The 16,861-nt window shown below is 31.8% G+C and overlaps 3 protein-coding genes across 3 annotated transcripts; 1 reads left to right on the top strand and 2 right to left on the bottom strand.

Annotated features, from left to right (window-relative positions):
- Positions 1-3,414: 3,414 nt before the first annotated feature.
- On the top strand, positions 3,415-4,277 carry LOC104644403 (auxin-induced protein 15A). Its single transcript, XM_010314044.4, has one exon. It carries the CDS (start codon positions 3,726-3,728, stop codon positions 4,095-4,097), a length of 372 nt encoding a protein of 123 aa, XP_010312346.1. The 5' UTR covers positions 3,415-3,725; the 3' UTR covers positions 4,098-4,277.
- A 915-nt stretch (positions 4,278-5,192) lies between these two features.
- LOC101251530 (adenosine kinase 2) lies at positions 5,193-9,790 on the bottom strand. Its single transcript, XM_004249538.5, has 12 exons — positions 9,575-9,790; positions 9,228-9,281; positions 7,966-8,012; positions 7,823-7,854; positions 7,631-7,732; positions 7,373-7,437; positions 7,108-7,184; positions 6,933-7,030; positions 6,780-6,850; positions 6,635-6,701; positions 6,373-6,556; positions 5,193-5,580 (listed from the first exon to the last, which is right to left on the bottom strand). The coding sequence occupies exons 1-12, from the start codon at positions 9,655-9,657 to the stop codon at positions 5,441-5,443; spliced, it is 1,020 nt and encodes a 339-aa protein (XP_004249586.1). The 5' UTR covers positions 9,658-9,790; the 3' UTR covers positions 5,193-5,440.
- A 2,670-nt stretch (positions 9,791-12,460) lies between these two features.
- LOC101243656 (phenylalanine ammonia-lyase 6) lies at positions 12,461-16,219 on the bottom strand. The gene is made up of 2 exons (XM_004249510.5): positions 15,494-16,219; positions 12,461-14,392 (listed from the first exon to the last, which is right to left on the bottom strand). The coding sequence occupies exons 1-2, from the start codon at positions 15,877-15,879 to the stop codon at positions 12,643-12,645; spliced, it is 2,136 nt and encodes a 711-aa protein (XP_004249558.1). The 5' UTR covers positions 15,880-16,219; the 3' UTR covers positions 12,461-12,642.
- Between the last annotated feature and the right edge of the window lie 642 nt (positions 16,220-16,861).

The following is a 16,861-nucleotide window of genomic DNA, read 5'->3' as shown; positions in this document are numbered from 1 at the left end:
AATGGTGAACAGTAAGGCGAGAGTTTCTAATTGTCAGACCTCACCATTTAGTCTTCAGTCCAATAATATGGAGGGCATGATTCGAGCAATAGAAATAACCTAATGTAAGGTAAGATCACGTACAATATATCATTGTGGTTAATTTATTTCTTAAATCTCGTGCATAGTAAGAATTTAATGCACCAGACAATTCTTTTTACACGTGGTCATTTTACCATACTGATCCTACTTCAACTTATATAAATAAATTTTAGAAACAATTTTTTTTCCCAAAAAAATCATTATGGAATAGTCTAGAAAATAAATTTTGTTTGGGAATATAAAAACATGGAATTTCGAAGAAACTTCCTTAATGTACAGCCAAAGTTTCCTTGATTAAGACATCACATTTTTGTGATATGTTGTAAGAATATTATGCCTGTAGGTAGCAAGACAGACACCATGCTAATATTAATCATTTCATTATTTTTGTAATTCATGACCAATATTCTTCTTTGATATACTGCTTACAAAAACAAAGATCAAGCTCCCCTTGTCATTCTTTTTTTTTTTTTGAAATGTAATACCCTCCTATTTTATGTACTTAAGTCTGTCCTTTAGAAATAACTTCTTTACCTCCATGAGCTAGGGGTACAGTTAATTCAGGGTGGCTAATCAGACATTCATCGTCAAAAACTTGTAATTATCTATATAAGAAGATTGTATGAAGTATATAGGTTAAAAATTGTATTTTCATACATATATATTAAATCTTAGATATTCTTAACAAAATTTCTAATTTTGTCACTGCATGTGTACATTTTACCCTTCTCCTATCATACTTATCGAATATTGATATATCGTATCATTATTAATATGTCTAAAACTTAAGTCATGAATCATGATAATTAGATGTATTGAAAAAAAAAGGAAGAAAGAAAGCTAGTAAACTCCATTTTGTTGCGATATTAAGGAATATTATTAGTATTGAAAAAACATTCAAATACAACAAGCTTTTGAAGCCCATCCTTTCTACCTACACTCTTTTTCTCTTTTTTTTTTTTAAGTGATGTTATTAAAAATATTAAAATAAAATAAATTAGACTGTAATGACTGTCAACAAAATTTGTTTTTAATAAAAAACAGAAGCAGGAAGTTGTAGGTACCATGATCCACTAATGAAGTGCTTTTTGCCTTTGGATAAATGCAAAAATATTGCAGCCTTACATTGCCAGAAAAAGTTCCCCAATATTCACACTTACCAAGAAAATAAAGTCCTAAATTTCGCATATACTAAAATTTAGTACATTTTTAAAAATAATATATCATATTATTATAAATTTTATATTTTTTTTACCTTCGATAAAAAATGATTTTCAGTCGTACAAATATTTAAGAACAAACATATACTATAATTCAGAAGTTCCTTTAATTTTTTATCTTTTTTGTCATTATCGTATCAAGTTAAATAGGATCATATAAAATAAAATAGAAATAAATTTCAGAAGTTTTTTTTATCTTTTTTCAATATCGTGTCAAATCAAATGATATTACGAAATAGAAAGAGTATATATATGTGTATTTAAATAAGTGTTAGAAAAAACGTGGTTCCTTTACTACTGTACGGCAGATGGCACTTTGAGTGCATTAATGAGTTGTTATATGCAAAATTAAAGATGAAAGGATAAATACACTAGCATAAAAAAAAGTACATGCTAAATAAAAAATTACCTAGTGTAGAAAATTAAAAGGTCAAATGATGATTATAAAAGATCGGTTCAAATCTTTATCTTTTTAACATGGAATTTGCTAATGTCACCACCACTCACCTAATTATAATGCAGTGCTCTAATTAATTGGATGAATGTTTGATAATCATCCTTCCAATACAATTAACCTTGTTATCGACGTTACAAACAAAAATATTTTTTAGCGATTATAATATTAAATTTTTTATCGATATTAATAAATTGTCATTGGATTAAACATTTCTAAACGCTTTAGAGACATATATAAAGAATATTAATTGCCGCTAAAATTACATTTTTAGTGGCGATTAATTAATTGTCATTAATTATCGCTAAAGATCATTTATTAATGTAGTGCAAATTAGCGATCTGTTAAGTCAATTTAAAGAAACTCTTAACATGTTATAATATGATCAAGTTTTTTCTCTCACCCTACTCCACTCATTCTTTCGGAGAACCAATAATGTATCCACTTATATTCTAGCGTAATTTGAACCTTCAATCTATTGGTTAATGACAGAGGTGTTCAATCATTTCAAGCTATTCAAAACCTTCTGAATACCTGAGGTATGGAATGGAAAATCGGTGGCAAACGAGAGTTTTGAGCTCCTTATAAATCTTGGATAAATTTTTTTGAGAGTGTAAATCAAATTCGAAATCTAATTTTGCATGATCTCAGAACCATGCCTGATTCGACAATGTGAGGCCCCCAAGGAGTTACGCCAATTGAAGGGGGTCGAGGATACCCCAGGTCTAGAACAATCGCGAGGGACGAGAATCTTGTGTTTATTATGAAGATCGATTAATCTTTTTCTCTTCAGCCTAACTTTTGAAATGTGAATGAGCGAGATTCAAGAGCTAATTTGCTAATAAGTTACTTTCTTTCATCAATTAATTTTAATATTACCGACATTTTCTTCTTAGTCAAAATCTTTATTGATCAATCAAAGTGAAATTATAGAGGAACATGACTCAATTCTAGATTTCTAGCCCCCACTTCCCACTCCTCTAATTAAAGTATATAGTATTATTTTTAATTACTTATGAGTTGTGACAAACAATTATATAATTAGTGGGAGATGGGCAATACACTTTCCCCAAGAAACTTATCTCATGATTTCATCTTTTCATATCTTATCAACTTCGTTTTTCCATCTGTAGGGACCAAAATTAATTTTTCAGCACATCACTAATAAAAAATAATTAAAATTAGCCTATCAGAAACAAAGATGAAAAAAAAAATAGAGCAATTTTTTGATAATTTACAAAATGCACAATATTCTTTATTCATCAAAATTGCCTGTTCGTACATTATCGTATCTAGAAGTACATGACTGCGTACTGTTAAAGAACCACCTTGACCTACGGTTAGGGGTGGTTTCGTCAACTTACTAATTATTCTCGAGAAGCAAAAAATAACAATTATTCTCAAATAAAAATAGGATTAAATTGAGTTTACAATTTCTTAATGATATGCTAAAATAACAAATATGACAAGTAAAATAAATCATAAACAAATATAAGGTCAATAATAATACATGAAAATGTTATGTTATAATTACTTTCTTTTTATCTTCTTTTTTTTTCTCTTAAAATACTTTTATCTTTATATCGTTTATAGATATACTATCTTCAAAGGATTGTATATAGTTATGCAGAGAATAATTATTTAGTACAACTAATTAGACAGTACAAATTTATAGTGATAATGTTTATTTATTTTTTCTGATTTTCAAACAAGCATCGCAATATTAATCTATGTGTTATTTTATGCTGGAGTTATTTTTTCCAACCCCTCATAATATCAATCACACATGCTTTGCCACTCTCAGTTACTCAACAGTATGTTGACCTTTTAGTGATCCCAAAAAGATTGGCTCTTGTACATATAAATAATATATATACACACACAAACATATCTCACTTCCATACAAACACCATTCTCTCCTCTTCTTCTATATACTCTCTTTACCAAAAAAAGAAGGATATATTATCAAAATGATGGATGGAAAATTTGTCAAGGCATGCCAAAAGATGGGCACAAAAGTGATAACTTGTGCAACAAATTGTGACAAATGTTGTAAGTGGACAAAATGGCCATTTGTGCAAGAAGATAATAATATCCCTAGAGATGTTCCAAAGGGTCACTTAGTGGTGTATGTAGGAAAATACCAAAAGAGATTTGTAATCAAAATTACTTTGCTCAAGCATCCACTATTCAAAGCATTGTTAGATCAAGCACAAGAAGATTTCTATGATTACAATCATGTTGAGTCAAAATTATGGATCCCTTGTGATGAAAACATATTTGTAAGTGTTATTAGATGTGCCACATCTCCAAAAAATAGACGTATCTCTATATGTTTTTGATGTTTAAATCATATACATACCTTGTGATTAAATTTCATTAATTCATGATGTTCAACTCATAGATAGAATGTTGACATCTATTAAGTCTATATTATATCATATCGTGTGTATTCGTTGCCTAATGTATCTTAAAAGCATTACTTCCTAAGGCAAGAAAAGTAAAGCCGGTAAATTCATTTAGAATCGTGTCAAATTAGATTTTGCGCCTAAGTCACACCTCCAACCGCTAGTTTAAAGGGAGGAGGATTGTTTAAGCCTTATAAGGAGCCCAGAATATCGTCATTCATTTACTAATGTGGGGACATTTCATTCATCACCCGTCGTGTTTGGATCCGAATATTATCTATCAAAGATACATTGTCTGGTCCAGTACGTGCACATTCATGGCCCGGGGGATGTTGTCATCCAGACAACTATTCGATTTCCTAAGGGGCCACATCGAGCAAGGCTATGATACTATATAAAATTAGGTCTTAGGCATAACGCATTATCCAAAAAGTTTAGCTCAAATGAAAAAAGATTGTTCAAGCTTTTATCACAAGGACATTCCATTCATCAAGTCACTTAGTGGCGTATGTGAAATTTTGTGAAGTTATATCAGTCGATATTATCACAATTTAACTTGTATGTGTTAAATCTGTCGGTTGCATCTTATGCAAATTGATGCTTATTTTGTGTTAATTCAAGGCACATGGACGGACGGCTCTGGTCTAAAATCAAATTTTAATATAGCCTTAAATTCTTTCTTGTAAGGCTTAAGCCTTCGTAATTCTTGTGTCATAGGATTACACTAAATATGTTTTTGTTTGCTTTCTAATAATTATTTCTTACCCATCAGCATCTAAGATCTACTATCGCTGGGCAAACCATAAACTTAAGTCAATTTGTGGCAACCAACGGCTATGCTTTTAATTTGGCGCATCACATAAGCAAAATTAAATTCGACACACAACCTTTAACAAAAATTGAGTTGTTGTATGATGAAATTGTTTTACATCTTTCATGTATTTAAAAGATCACATAGATTTATAGGCGTTGGCGTTGGAGAGGCATCTAGCTACTACCTCTTTTCCATGATATAAAAACAAAGGGCAGTAAATGAAACACACTTTCTTATTACGAATGAAAAACTATAGATAGAACCATCGTAATTGCAATTACAATATAATGTTATTCTCAAATGATGGAGAACAAACATAATAAAATCCCTTACAATATATGAGATAGGAATTAGGATATGGAAATACCATTAGCAACAGGCATAACTCAAGCAATCAAAATTACTAAAAAAGAAGCTGAAAATATTACTGATTAACTGGAGTAAGAAAATGGCAAGCCCTCATTCAAAAATCGGGCTTCTCGGGGTATGTGCAACCAGGCCTCTGGATGATGACATTTGATGCATAACATCCTGCTTTTACACAATCTGCAATAGGTTTTTCTTGGACCAATTGTGCAAGGAAACCTCCAACAAATGCATCCCCTACAAAAGTTTTTAAACACAAATTATGTAATTTCACTATAGAACAGGGTGTGTACATGATAAATCATTAATGCATCACAGGACATAATTCAACCGAGTCATGCTAGTTGATTTTACTCTAGCTGAAGAAATATATTACCCAGAAAGTAACAAGAGGCAGTTAGGAAGTGCTATATTTTATAAGAATTGGTAAACACTTCACATTTCCAAAAAAAACTTGTAAAACTTTATAAAAGTAGGTGCAAAAACATCTCTCGTCTTCTTTTTAAAAAAGAAAGTGGCAAAGTAGCTTGGTCAATGAGAAATCTGTAAAATTAGGATTCTGGTTCCTACCCACTGTATCGTTTGGATTTTCTAGATAAAAAACTCAGCTTGTTAAATGTGTTACTGGGTGCAGTTTCATCAGTACAGAGGCAAAGATGACAGAATACAATGGTTCATCTCTTGTATGGGTCACTTGAACGTTTTCCATTATAATAATGAAGTCATAAAACTATCTTGTGACATTGAAGTTACTAAACTTAACCCACTACAATAGTAAAAGTCACAAAACTTATCAACCATAGCTGTCTAATCATCTTGATGGTTAGGTTGGGACGTTATAGTGGGTAAAAGTAGCAACTTTACTGTTACAGTAACAGTGAAAAAGGTTCAGTTACAGCTTGGTAACGTGTATTCAATTGAGTTACTATATTGTCCAAAAACAGTTTTGTGATTTAATTGTTGTAATGAAATTAAGTTCAATGACTACATGAAATTAACCCAAAAGCAAAACTAATATAAACCACATACCAGCACCATTGGTGTCGACAAGTTTCTCTTTTGGCAATAGAATTACAGGGAACTGCTTCACCTTCCCATCCTCAGCCACAACAACTGGATCAGCACCCTGGGTAATGACAGTGATTCTCTTGCGAGTTCCTGATGCCTTTGGCCATTGGGAGATCTTCAAAGCTATTTCTTCAACATTATCAGTCTGGTCATTACAGCATAAGTTAGCTATACAACACAAACCCAAATAACTATGAGAATGTTGCAGTTAGTCATCCATTACCTCCCAGCCATGAACTCTAGAGAAGGTTCTTGCTTCCGTTTCATTACCAAAGACAAAGTCCATATACCTGAAAACAAGAGATGCAAGGCCTAATCAGTATCTTCTACAGTCAAGTAACCTTAAATAGGTGGGAGATTGGTCTTACGGCAGGACTTTCTCTTGCTGATCCTTGAAGAACTCACAGATAAATGGAGCTGAAAGATTCATTGAGAAAACCTGCAGTATTTAGGAAATTATATGATCGCTCATTTTAACACTACATAAAGCGGTCAAACACAAACAATGTCAACAGTCAGACCTTGTTCTTAGCAGCTGCATGTTCAGCAACCAGCTGAATAGATTCTGGAGAAACAGTGAGAAAGAATCCAGCGATGTAATAATACTTGGCCTTCTCCACTATATACAAATAAAATTAGTTTAACATAAAAATTACAGATTTGCGTGGGAATAAAAAAAGGAGTAAGGATTCCTACCCAAAGCCCAGTTCTCTGGCCGTTTCAAATGGTCAACCTTGTAACAGTTTGCAGCTGATAAGTTTGCAACCAGTGACCTGGAAAATTTTGTTTCCAAACAGATTTGTAAGAAGCACTGAAATCTTGAGAAAGATGAGTTTATCATGTTTTAAACTTTTTCTGATTGAAAAATATATTTTCTTCTTCTTCACCCTCCTCATAAGCTAAGAGATTAATTATACGACAAGAAGGAGGTAAAACGAAAGGCAAACTGCTCCAGACTAACCTTTCGCCGTCAAGCACACAGACAGCACAAGTACCAGTTGGACTCTCATCCTCATAGTAGTGAACCTAATTACAACCATGTGTAAAGATCATAGAAATTAAAGTCTCTCTTTACCATGTTCACTCCAAATGATAGCAAGAACAAGGCAAAATGATGAGTTGATAAATCTGAAAGTATTCATACTAACCCCACATCCCCACCTGGGGAAAAAGGAGAAGAGAAAAAAGCAGACAAGGAGAAAAGAGACAAGGAATTTACATTAACACCAGCATCTAGCGCGTTTTTCTTCATCTCCTCCCCAAACTTGTCCTTCCCGATAGAGCCCATGTAACTTGTTGCGCCAGGAATTTGAAGCATCCACTGCAAATGATAATGAAAAGTTAATTCTGCTGGACTAAATAGGCCATGTAAGATAGCAAGAACCAAGGGAAAAACAAAATGACAACACACCTGAGCTACTCTGATTGAATTTTGAGTTGCACCTGCAATTCAGAATTGTAAAGACAATATTTTTAGTGCATCCTGCTTTCTTCAATGCAAAATATCATTCAATACAGATATTGCTAAGCAAGGATCAAGTGATGGCAGTTTACCTCCAGCAATGAAGTCAACAGTATACTTGGATGTCATTTCTTCATACCTAGGATATAAAATTACTTTATCAGCACTTTAAATTAACAAAGCATTTTACTTGTAAAGGCACAGGACCCAACTAATTCTTCAGCACAATAAGTTCTAGTGACTACTCTGTTCATGTTTGTACTCCAAACATACAACTATTCAGCAAGGCAAAGACTTCACCTTTAATATCAGAAAAGTAATAGGCCCGTTTTTAAAAGAAACAATTCATACTGACCAAGAACAAGATTAACTCTAACCAGTAAAATATCTGTACAAGACTAATCTTTTGAATCAGAGTGTATTGTAACCAGACATGCACTTATGAAAGCATTAAGCTTATCCATAGAAGAAATATACTGATTTTCTGGACACTGCATTTGTGATTTCACATGCGAAATTAATTGGTTTTTGACAAGTCATATTCAAAAGTTGGGTTTAAGGGTAATTCAAAGTGAATAATCAAGAAACCATGGAACCTAGTTTCTCACAATAACATGGTGGGATAATACTGTGAGGTGATACTATCTATAACTTCCAAATTGACTAGAAATTGTACTTTGAAATAAAATGAGCACAGATCTATTCAAAATAGGGCTTTTTTTAAGCGGCTTTGTATTATTTTTAGCTTGCATTCTACATGGCGTTAAAAAAATATTCAACGCGGATAAGCACAGAGGCAACCCATTAGTTATTTTACACATGAAATCAGGTAACTGCAAGAAATATTATAATCAATCTTCCATAAATAATTCAGAATAAAATCCTCATTGCCGAATAAACTTGCAAATCATTCTAATCCATAAGTACATTATTAATGACTCTGAAACACGGTATACTCCATCTATCTTACTCACAGTCACTGATTATTCCCCAAAAAAGTTGTCTTTTTTTCCCCTATTAGAAAGGAAGTAGACCTATTCTCTACTGTTTTACACAGCACATAAATAACTAGCACAATCAACAGCAAGCTATGTCTACAATGTTACCCAAATGACGGTCAGGAAAAGAACCAATTCCGCAACTCAGTACCTCTGAACCCCAATCAGCTGAATTATCACTCATATGTACGTGCGAGCATTAATATAAACGATAAATAAACAAATGACAGAGGCAAACTTATCAAAACGAACGAAAAAAACTAATTAGTACAAACACAAAAATACAATCTCTTATCACAAGCTATAAAATGTGGATAAACACATCGAGCTAAAATGGAAAACACAGTGTAACTTACATAGGCAAGTGCTTATCCTCAGCAAGTATAGCATTGTTCATCTTGATGTCATACCTGAGATTTAAAAACATAGCATTCACATAAAAACATGATTTTACATCCAAATCCAGATAAAACTAATGAATTTCGAAAGCTATTATACAACTTCACTCTAAAACTATAAACTAAAAACTAAAAACAATATATAATAGGACAAATACTGAAGATTCAAATTCAAAATGCAACAATAAGTGTAAATAATGTAAATCAACATCGAGCATTCACCAGATCTATGGAATCAAACTGCACAAACTAAACAGTTTAGATTTAGCTAAAAAAAAATCGAAAAAAAGTGATAAAATCGTTACTTGTTTAGGAAATCTTGATCGATAACAGCTGAGATATCGAGCAATGGATTGCCCATACCCAACAGAATTCCTTCATACTCCATTTTTTGATATGATGTTTGGAGTTTGTTTCAGATCTCAAATTAGATGCAAATTCGGCTTTAGGTGTGTGAACTCATTATATAAAGCAGCGGAGTCGGGTGTTGGTGAATTAGTGGGTAAATGATAGTGACACCATTTATTTTATTGTAAAATTTTAATTAATTAGTATGATTATTTTCTAATTGTCTCATTTACTTTGGTTTTCGCTTAATAAAATTGAACAAGTAAATACACGTGACATCAGATAGGATGCAATTTATATATTTATTGTAGATTGGTTTTTTTTTATAATGTTAATTTTTAGAATCTATTTTTAGTAAAGTGATTTATATTCTCATACATATAAGTTTTATTATTATTATTAAATTTTGTATTTGATCAAATATTATCAAAATTGGAATGATAGAGCCGATAGTTTGCAATTATATGATTATTGTTAATATTACTACATAGCTATTTCCTACTTAAAATTATATATAATATATTTTGTATGTTGTACATTAATGAAAATGTTTTATTTTAATTTATTTTTGATATTAATTACTTAATTTTTTTTTAAAAAAAAAGTTATAATTTAATACTAAACAACAATTAATAAAAATAATAAAAGAAAATAATTATATTAATTATTATTTTCTTATGAATCGTGAACGAAAAAAGTATGAGATTAAAATTTTTAAGTATTAGACTAGTGTACGAGTAAGTTACTCTCATTTCAAAAAAAAATGTTAATAACTGATTATTTTATAATTAGATCAACTTGTAGTAGGAGTAAAGATAATAAATTTGATTAAGTTCGGTCAAATTACACTAAAATAATGAAAAACTGTTAACATGGAGTTTAAATTCATAATTTATTTATCAAGAAAACTTTAAACCTAACCTAGCGTGACATTAGGCTTTTCACATCTCCAAGTTCAAAATTGGGTAGGTTGGTCCACTTCATTTTGGTGGGGTCTTTTCACCAACCATTTTTTTGAAAATAATATATAAAATAGAATATATAAATGTCTATTTTAAATTGATTTCAAATTTATATTTATGTTTTCTACTTTTAGGCTTGTACGAGTAGTTATGTAAGTTGTATAAATTTGAATAAGTTAGTGAACATATGTGTAATACATGATATAATATAAATTAGTTCAATTGCATTATATATAAATTGTCATATATATCTATTTGTTCAGTTTTATATAAATTTAAATGTTTATTTATGCATATTTAAAATTAAACGATTTAAATATCAACTGAATCAAATTAAAAATCATATTCATGTATTTTACCAAAAAAAAAGATCCACTCATATGCTTCCTTTCATACACTGCAAACAAGGCAAAAGTATAAAATCATTTTTTTTTTTTTGCCAAATTTGACATGAAATATTAGTTAGAAGACATTGACCTTTTTAGTGATCAATTACACATCATGGAAATTGGATGAAGGACATTGGTTGATGAGATATCAAATTAACAAATAAAATCTTTAGTGTGTAATTAAAAAGATAAAAGATGTCACCTCTTTTTAGGAAAAAATAATATATAAACTAAATATCATTCCCCTCCTTTCCTAATAAATTTTCGGGTTTAATATGTATATGGATTCAATAAATATATATGGCGGGCGCCATATTAATATATAATTTATGACTAACACTAATTAATCAATCTAAGGATCCTATCAATATATAGTGAACTCAGGTAATATAATTTGATATAAATATTATATTTTAATAAAAATTTATTCTTCATTACTCGGAGAATTTCGATCTTAATTAGTTATAATAAAGTCATAAAATCTTTATATATTAACCCTTTGCTTTTCATTAAAAAGATTTTGTAATAGATAAAATTGTAATTTAATGATTTCTTCAAATTACTATGTGATTATCTTTAAAAATTAAAATATTTGAAATTAAAGAGTCCTAAAATATTTGATAAAGAAGGAAGTATATTTTGAAATTTTGGGAGTCCTAAATATAAGGTAAAGTATTAGAAAACTTAAAAATTAAAAGGTCCTTAAATATATGACAAAAATTAAAATATATTTTAAACAAATGCATCATAAAAAATAGAAAGTGAAATAAAATCACATAAAAATAAGAATTTTGCCAACATAATGTGGCCTAAAATTTGGCATAAAGAACCCACATTATTATTTATTATATGTTTTGGTATTCCAATAGTTTTGATACCTAATAGCTCAAATACATTATTTTCGATTTATTCAGAATCTTAACTTTTTACGTTATTGTTGCAAGTTAAAATTTTATTTTTGACCTAATATATTTTATTAATCAGTATTGATCCATGTTCATAAATTATCATTCTTTTTTCTCTTTTGCTTTATTAATTATTGTGTTTTTTTAATGGGTTAGTTATCAACAATAACTTTGAATCTAGAATTATAAACTTGAAAAACATTTTAAGTAAAATTCAATCCACTCAATAATTCACTTGTGATTTGTTAAAAGAGAGAAAAAAAAAATTGAGTGGAAAGTATTGACTATACTCCAATTCTATGCTTTATGTTACTCTTTTGAAGTAGTGACATGTCATTTCAATTATATTACTATTATTAAGGAGTGGCGGAATTGAACCATCCTGCAAAATAAAAGTTTAGATAGTAAATGAATCACGATAAAAACTTCTCAGTGTTTTTTTAAAAATTAAAAATCACTTTTTTTTTCCAAAGTTGAAAAAATGATTTTCATCTTGGAGTAACAAAACTTTCTCCCTAGTGGTTGAGAAAGTTATTTATATGACTAAATTACAATAAGAAAAAAAAATACAAAAGGTACAGAACATATAAGCACAAGGTCACTTTTCTTTTATTTTCATAGAATAAAAAAGGACTTGTAATAATATATAGCTACAAACCAATATATTCAAGAGAGTTCATATTTAGTTTTTAACTCCAAAATGGTAAATGTAAAAAATAATTGAAGTAATTGACAAACATTTAACATAATAAAACCTGTTGCTTCACTTCTAACAGACTGGTAGTGGAGCACCATTCCATTCCTTAAGGCATTCTAACAATGAATCAATGATTTGTCCATTGCACATTGCTGTGAACACCTTGTCACATTCTTCACCTGGTGATCTTACTCTTTCTCCTGTCAACAATTCCGTCCCGAGCTCCTCCCTAACAAACTTGTAGAGCGGGTATGATCTGCATTCGTTGATCCTGTTTGCAATCGCGGGGTTTCCACTTTCCAACGCGACTCTGGCACTCTCGACTTCTCTTGGTAAAACAGACTTCAACTCTTCTTCAAAAGCTACAATCTTTTGAAAGATTGAGCTGCTTGCATTCTTCTCATTTTCACCGTTTTGCAAGGCGTGCTCTACGAGGACTTGTCTCAGTTTCTGCATCAGTGGGTAGTTAGCGCTGCAGGGGTCATCAGCATAAGCGAAGAGGTATTCCCTGTCCACAATGCGGAGCAAGTCTTTCTCGCAGAATCTTGATGGATGAAGTTCTCCGTTGGCACCCATTGTCAAGGTCCTCTTAGCTACTTGGCACACCGTGTTCTTGACAGCATTTCTCAAATTCTCTTCCAAATGCCTCAAGTCTATAGCTTGACAAAGTGCCACTAGGTATGTGGATGACATTAGCTTCAAGATATCCACTGCTTCAGCTGTTTTTCTTGCTGAGATTAAGCCCAAGGAGTTCACGTCTTGGTTGTGCTGCTCCGCGCTTTGTACGTGGTTAGTCACTGGATTTGCTAAGAATTGAAGCTCTGAACAGTATGAAGCCATAGCAATCTCAGATCCCTTGAAACCGTAGTCCAAGCTTGGATTCCTTCCTGCAGTCAGATTAGATGGCAACCCATTGTTGTAGTAGTCGTTGACAAGCTCGGAGAATTGTGCAAACATCAATTTCCCTATTGATGCAAGGGCTAATCTAGCATTGTCCATAGAGACACCAATGGGAGTGCCCTGGAAATTGCCACCATGTAAAGCCTTGTTTCTTGAAACATCAATCAAGGGGTTGTCGTTCACTGAATTAATCTCCCTCTCGATCATCTTGGTTGCAGAACGAATAACTTCAATCTGAGGGCCAAGCCACTGTGGTGACGTTCTAAGAGCATAACGATCTTGCTTTGGTTTCTGCAAAGGATCCATTTCGTGGAGCTTCTGAGCTGCCTTCACATAAGCACTCCCATCCAAAATGTGTTCCATGATTGCAGCAGCCTCAATTTGTCCAGGATGATGCTTCAATTTATGCGTCAAATGATCAGTGAACTCGGGCTTTCCATTCATCACCTCAGCAAAAATAGCCGAGAGAACTTCAGAAAATACCGCGAGCACATTAGCATCAAACAACACAATCGAAGCCAAACCAGAACCAACAGCAGTACCATTCACAAGAGCAAGTCCTTCCTTAGGCTGCAGCTCAAAAAATCCACCATTAACTCCAGCAACATGGAACGCTTCCTCAGCATTCAACGTCTCACCATTAGGTCCAACAGCCTTGGAATTAGGCCTGCCAGTGAGCAATCCAGCAATGTAGGACAAAGGAACAAGATCACCGGATGCAGTGATTGTGCCACGAAGAGGCAAACATGGAGTGACATTGTGGTTAATCAACTTAGTGATAGCTTCCAAGATTTCAAATCTGATGCCAGAGTACCCCTGAAGAAGAGTATTAATCCTAACAAGCATGGCTGCCCTTGTGCTTGATTGTGGCAATGTGTGACATGACTCAGTACCATTACCAAAAACTCCAGCATTCAAGAATCTGTCAAACCAATAACATCAAAAATCAGATATGCCCCACAACGACATGTCATATGTGATTGGAATTATTATTATTATTACTTCCTCCGTTTAAAAAAGAATGACCTTATTTTCTTTTTCGTCTGTTTTAAAAAGAATGATCTCTTTCCTTTTTGACAACACTTTAACTTTAACTTTCTACATAGCATATTTAAGACCACGATGCACAGTTGATATAACTTTAATTTAGAACCACGAATCTTTCTTTTTTTAAATTCCATTTTAAATCAATCCAATTCATCCTTTTTTTAAAAGGGAATATTATTTTCATAGTAAAAAGAGAGGAATGGGCCTAATGTCAGAATCATTAAGAAAACGCTTGAAAAATGTGATAAGTCATTATTATACTCATCAAGAATAATGTGATTAGAGCCATTATTACTCCTTTTTTTTTAAAAAAATGACAAACTGACCTTTTTCCCAAAAAGAGAAAAAAATGCTGGAAAATTTTGTCATTTAAGGTAGCACATGGCACAACAGTGACAACACTGAGACTCACCAAAAAAATATAGGAAAAAATGAACTATTTACATGTGCCCAAAAAATTATATTATCTCACACTTTCCCCTTTTTAGATTAAAATAAATCTCATATAAATTTTTCTATGACTACAAAAAATTATTTTTTTAGTCTAACATAATTTTCTTTTCCATTTTGTTGACCGCTAAAAAACACCTACATATTTTCTTACACTACATAAAAGCCCACCTACTAATTTTCTTTAATTTACACTCAATATTTTCTTCTTAAGAATATTCAGGCAGCTACTATTTTCTTAAAAAGACATATACTTTTAGCCAAAAAAAATAGTGAATTATTGATCTTCTCTTCCTACTGTACAGAAACTATAGATTCTTTCTGACAAAGTTTATATAAACAGGATCTCCAAAATAAAGACAGTTTAAATATAAATCCTACCAATCCTAATAGGCTAATTCAACATTAATCACTTTAATTTTAAAACTTATATTCCTAAATATGCATTAAATAGGTTAACACAAAGTAGACATCTCATATATGTTGATGATCTAAAACAAAGCAAGTTAGATAGAAAATGGTTTACCTAATAAGTTCCTTTTGTAAAGCACCACCATTTTTTGTTCTCCTATGAGATGTAGCACCAAAACCAGTAGTAACACCATAGCTATCAGTCCCTTTACTCATACTTTCCATAACCCAATCACTACTAGCTTTAACACCAGCCCTAGCATCCTCACAAAGCTCCACTTTCACATTTTCAACATTAACCTTTGCAGCTACTGAAGCAACTTGTGCAACTGTCAATGTTTCACCACCAAGTTTTACAACTGGCTTCCTAAACTCGGCCACCATCTTTTTCACTTCATCTAAATGGCTACCCCTCAATGACTCCGCTGCCATTTCCCAGTTCAATGGATCCACTTTGATGCAAAAGTCCAAATCTTGCTGACCATTAATGACACCAGCCATTTTTTTTTCAAGAAAGTGTATAAAGATTGGATTTTTATGTGAAAAGATTCAAGAAAATATAAAGGGGTTGTTTTTTTTTGGTGAAAAGACTCAAGAAAATGAAAAGGGGTTGTGAAAAAATTCAAGAAAATGTAAAGGGGTTGTTTGTTTTGGTGAAATGGTCCAAGAAATGTAAAGGGGTTGGTTGGTTTAGTGAAAAAGATTGAAGAAATTTGTATAGAGCAAAAGATTGTTGAAGAGAGAATGATGTAAAATAAATGTGAGGATGGGTAGAAAGATCCTGATTATTGAAGTAGTGAATTGAGGTATAAATAGAGGGGGGCTTGAATGGGTGTAATATATGGTAGGTGAGTTGATAAGGGGTCCATTTAAAATGATTTAATTAAAATGAACCGTTTGATGAATTATGTGAATATTTCTTGGTAGGTGGACATAAGGAATTATATGGACCGTTCGATTAAGAGTGGAATTTATGGTTGAGATATATGGACAGCGTGGGGGAAAGGATGTAACATGACTTTCAAGAAGTTTTTTTGGGGGGGTTGGTGGATTTGGCAAAAGGTTTGGTGCTTTTGGGTTGTTGAGACTCTAATTAAAATTGTGTGGGGAGGAGGGTGGGGTGTCAAGACGAGAAACTTGATGAAATTAAGCTAGCGTTTGATATATATTAGTTATAGAATTATGATGAGGAATTTGATGCAGTTAAGCTAGAGTTCGATCGAGATGAGAAATTTGATGAAATTAAGCTAGTGTTTGATATATATTAGTTATATGGAGTTATGATAAGGAATTTGATACAATCAAGCTAAAGTTTGGTTATATTTTTTAGACTAAATTTGATAAGATTTAATGTTTTTGAATTAAGATATTCGTTAAAATTCGGGAGGGGGGAGGGGGGTTGATGAAACTAAATCAGCATTTGATTATATATTTTAGATTAGATTTAACGAAGTTTCATGCTTTTTGGATTTTTGAGACACTA

Source organism: Solanum lycopersicum, chromosome 10 (genome assembly GCF_036512215.1).
Source record: "Solanum lycopersicum chromosome 10, SLM_r2.1".
In the NCBI taxonomy this organism is placed as follows: Eukaryota; Viridiplantae; Streptophyta; class Magnoliopsida; order Solanales; family Solanaceae; genus Solanum; species Solanum lycopersicum.
Note: the sequence above shows the minus strand (reverse complement) of the source record. Positions and strands in the feature narration are given on the sequence as shown.

Bases quoted from the DNA above. Each gene is read 5' to 3' on its own strand.
- LOC104644403 (XM_010314044.4), top strand. From the start codon at position 3,726: ATGATGGATGGAAAATTTGTCAAGGCATGCCAAAAGATGGGCACAAAA.
- LOC101251530 (XM_004249538.5), bottom strand. From the start codon at position 9,657: ATGGAGTATGAAGGAATTCTGTTGGGTATGGGCAATCCATTGCTCGAT. The intron at 6,851-6,932 runs GTCTGACTGTTG...TAAATACTGCAG, and splicing joins ATGCAGCTGCTAAGAACAAG to GTTTTCTCAATGAATCTTTC. The intron at 6,702-6,779 runs GTAAGACCAATC...TCTTGTTTTCAG, and splicing joins CAGCAAGAGAAAGTCCTGCC to GTATATGGACTTTGTCTTTG.
- LOC101243656 (XM_004249510.5), bottom strand. From the start codon at position 15,879: ATGGCTGGTGTCATTAATGGTCAGCAAGATTTGGACTTTTGCATCAAA. The intron at 14,393-15,493 runs GTAAACCATTTT...TTGGTTTGACAG, and splicing joins TTACAAAAGGAACTTATTAG to ATTCTTGAATGCTGGAGTTT.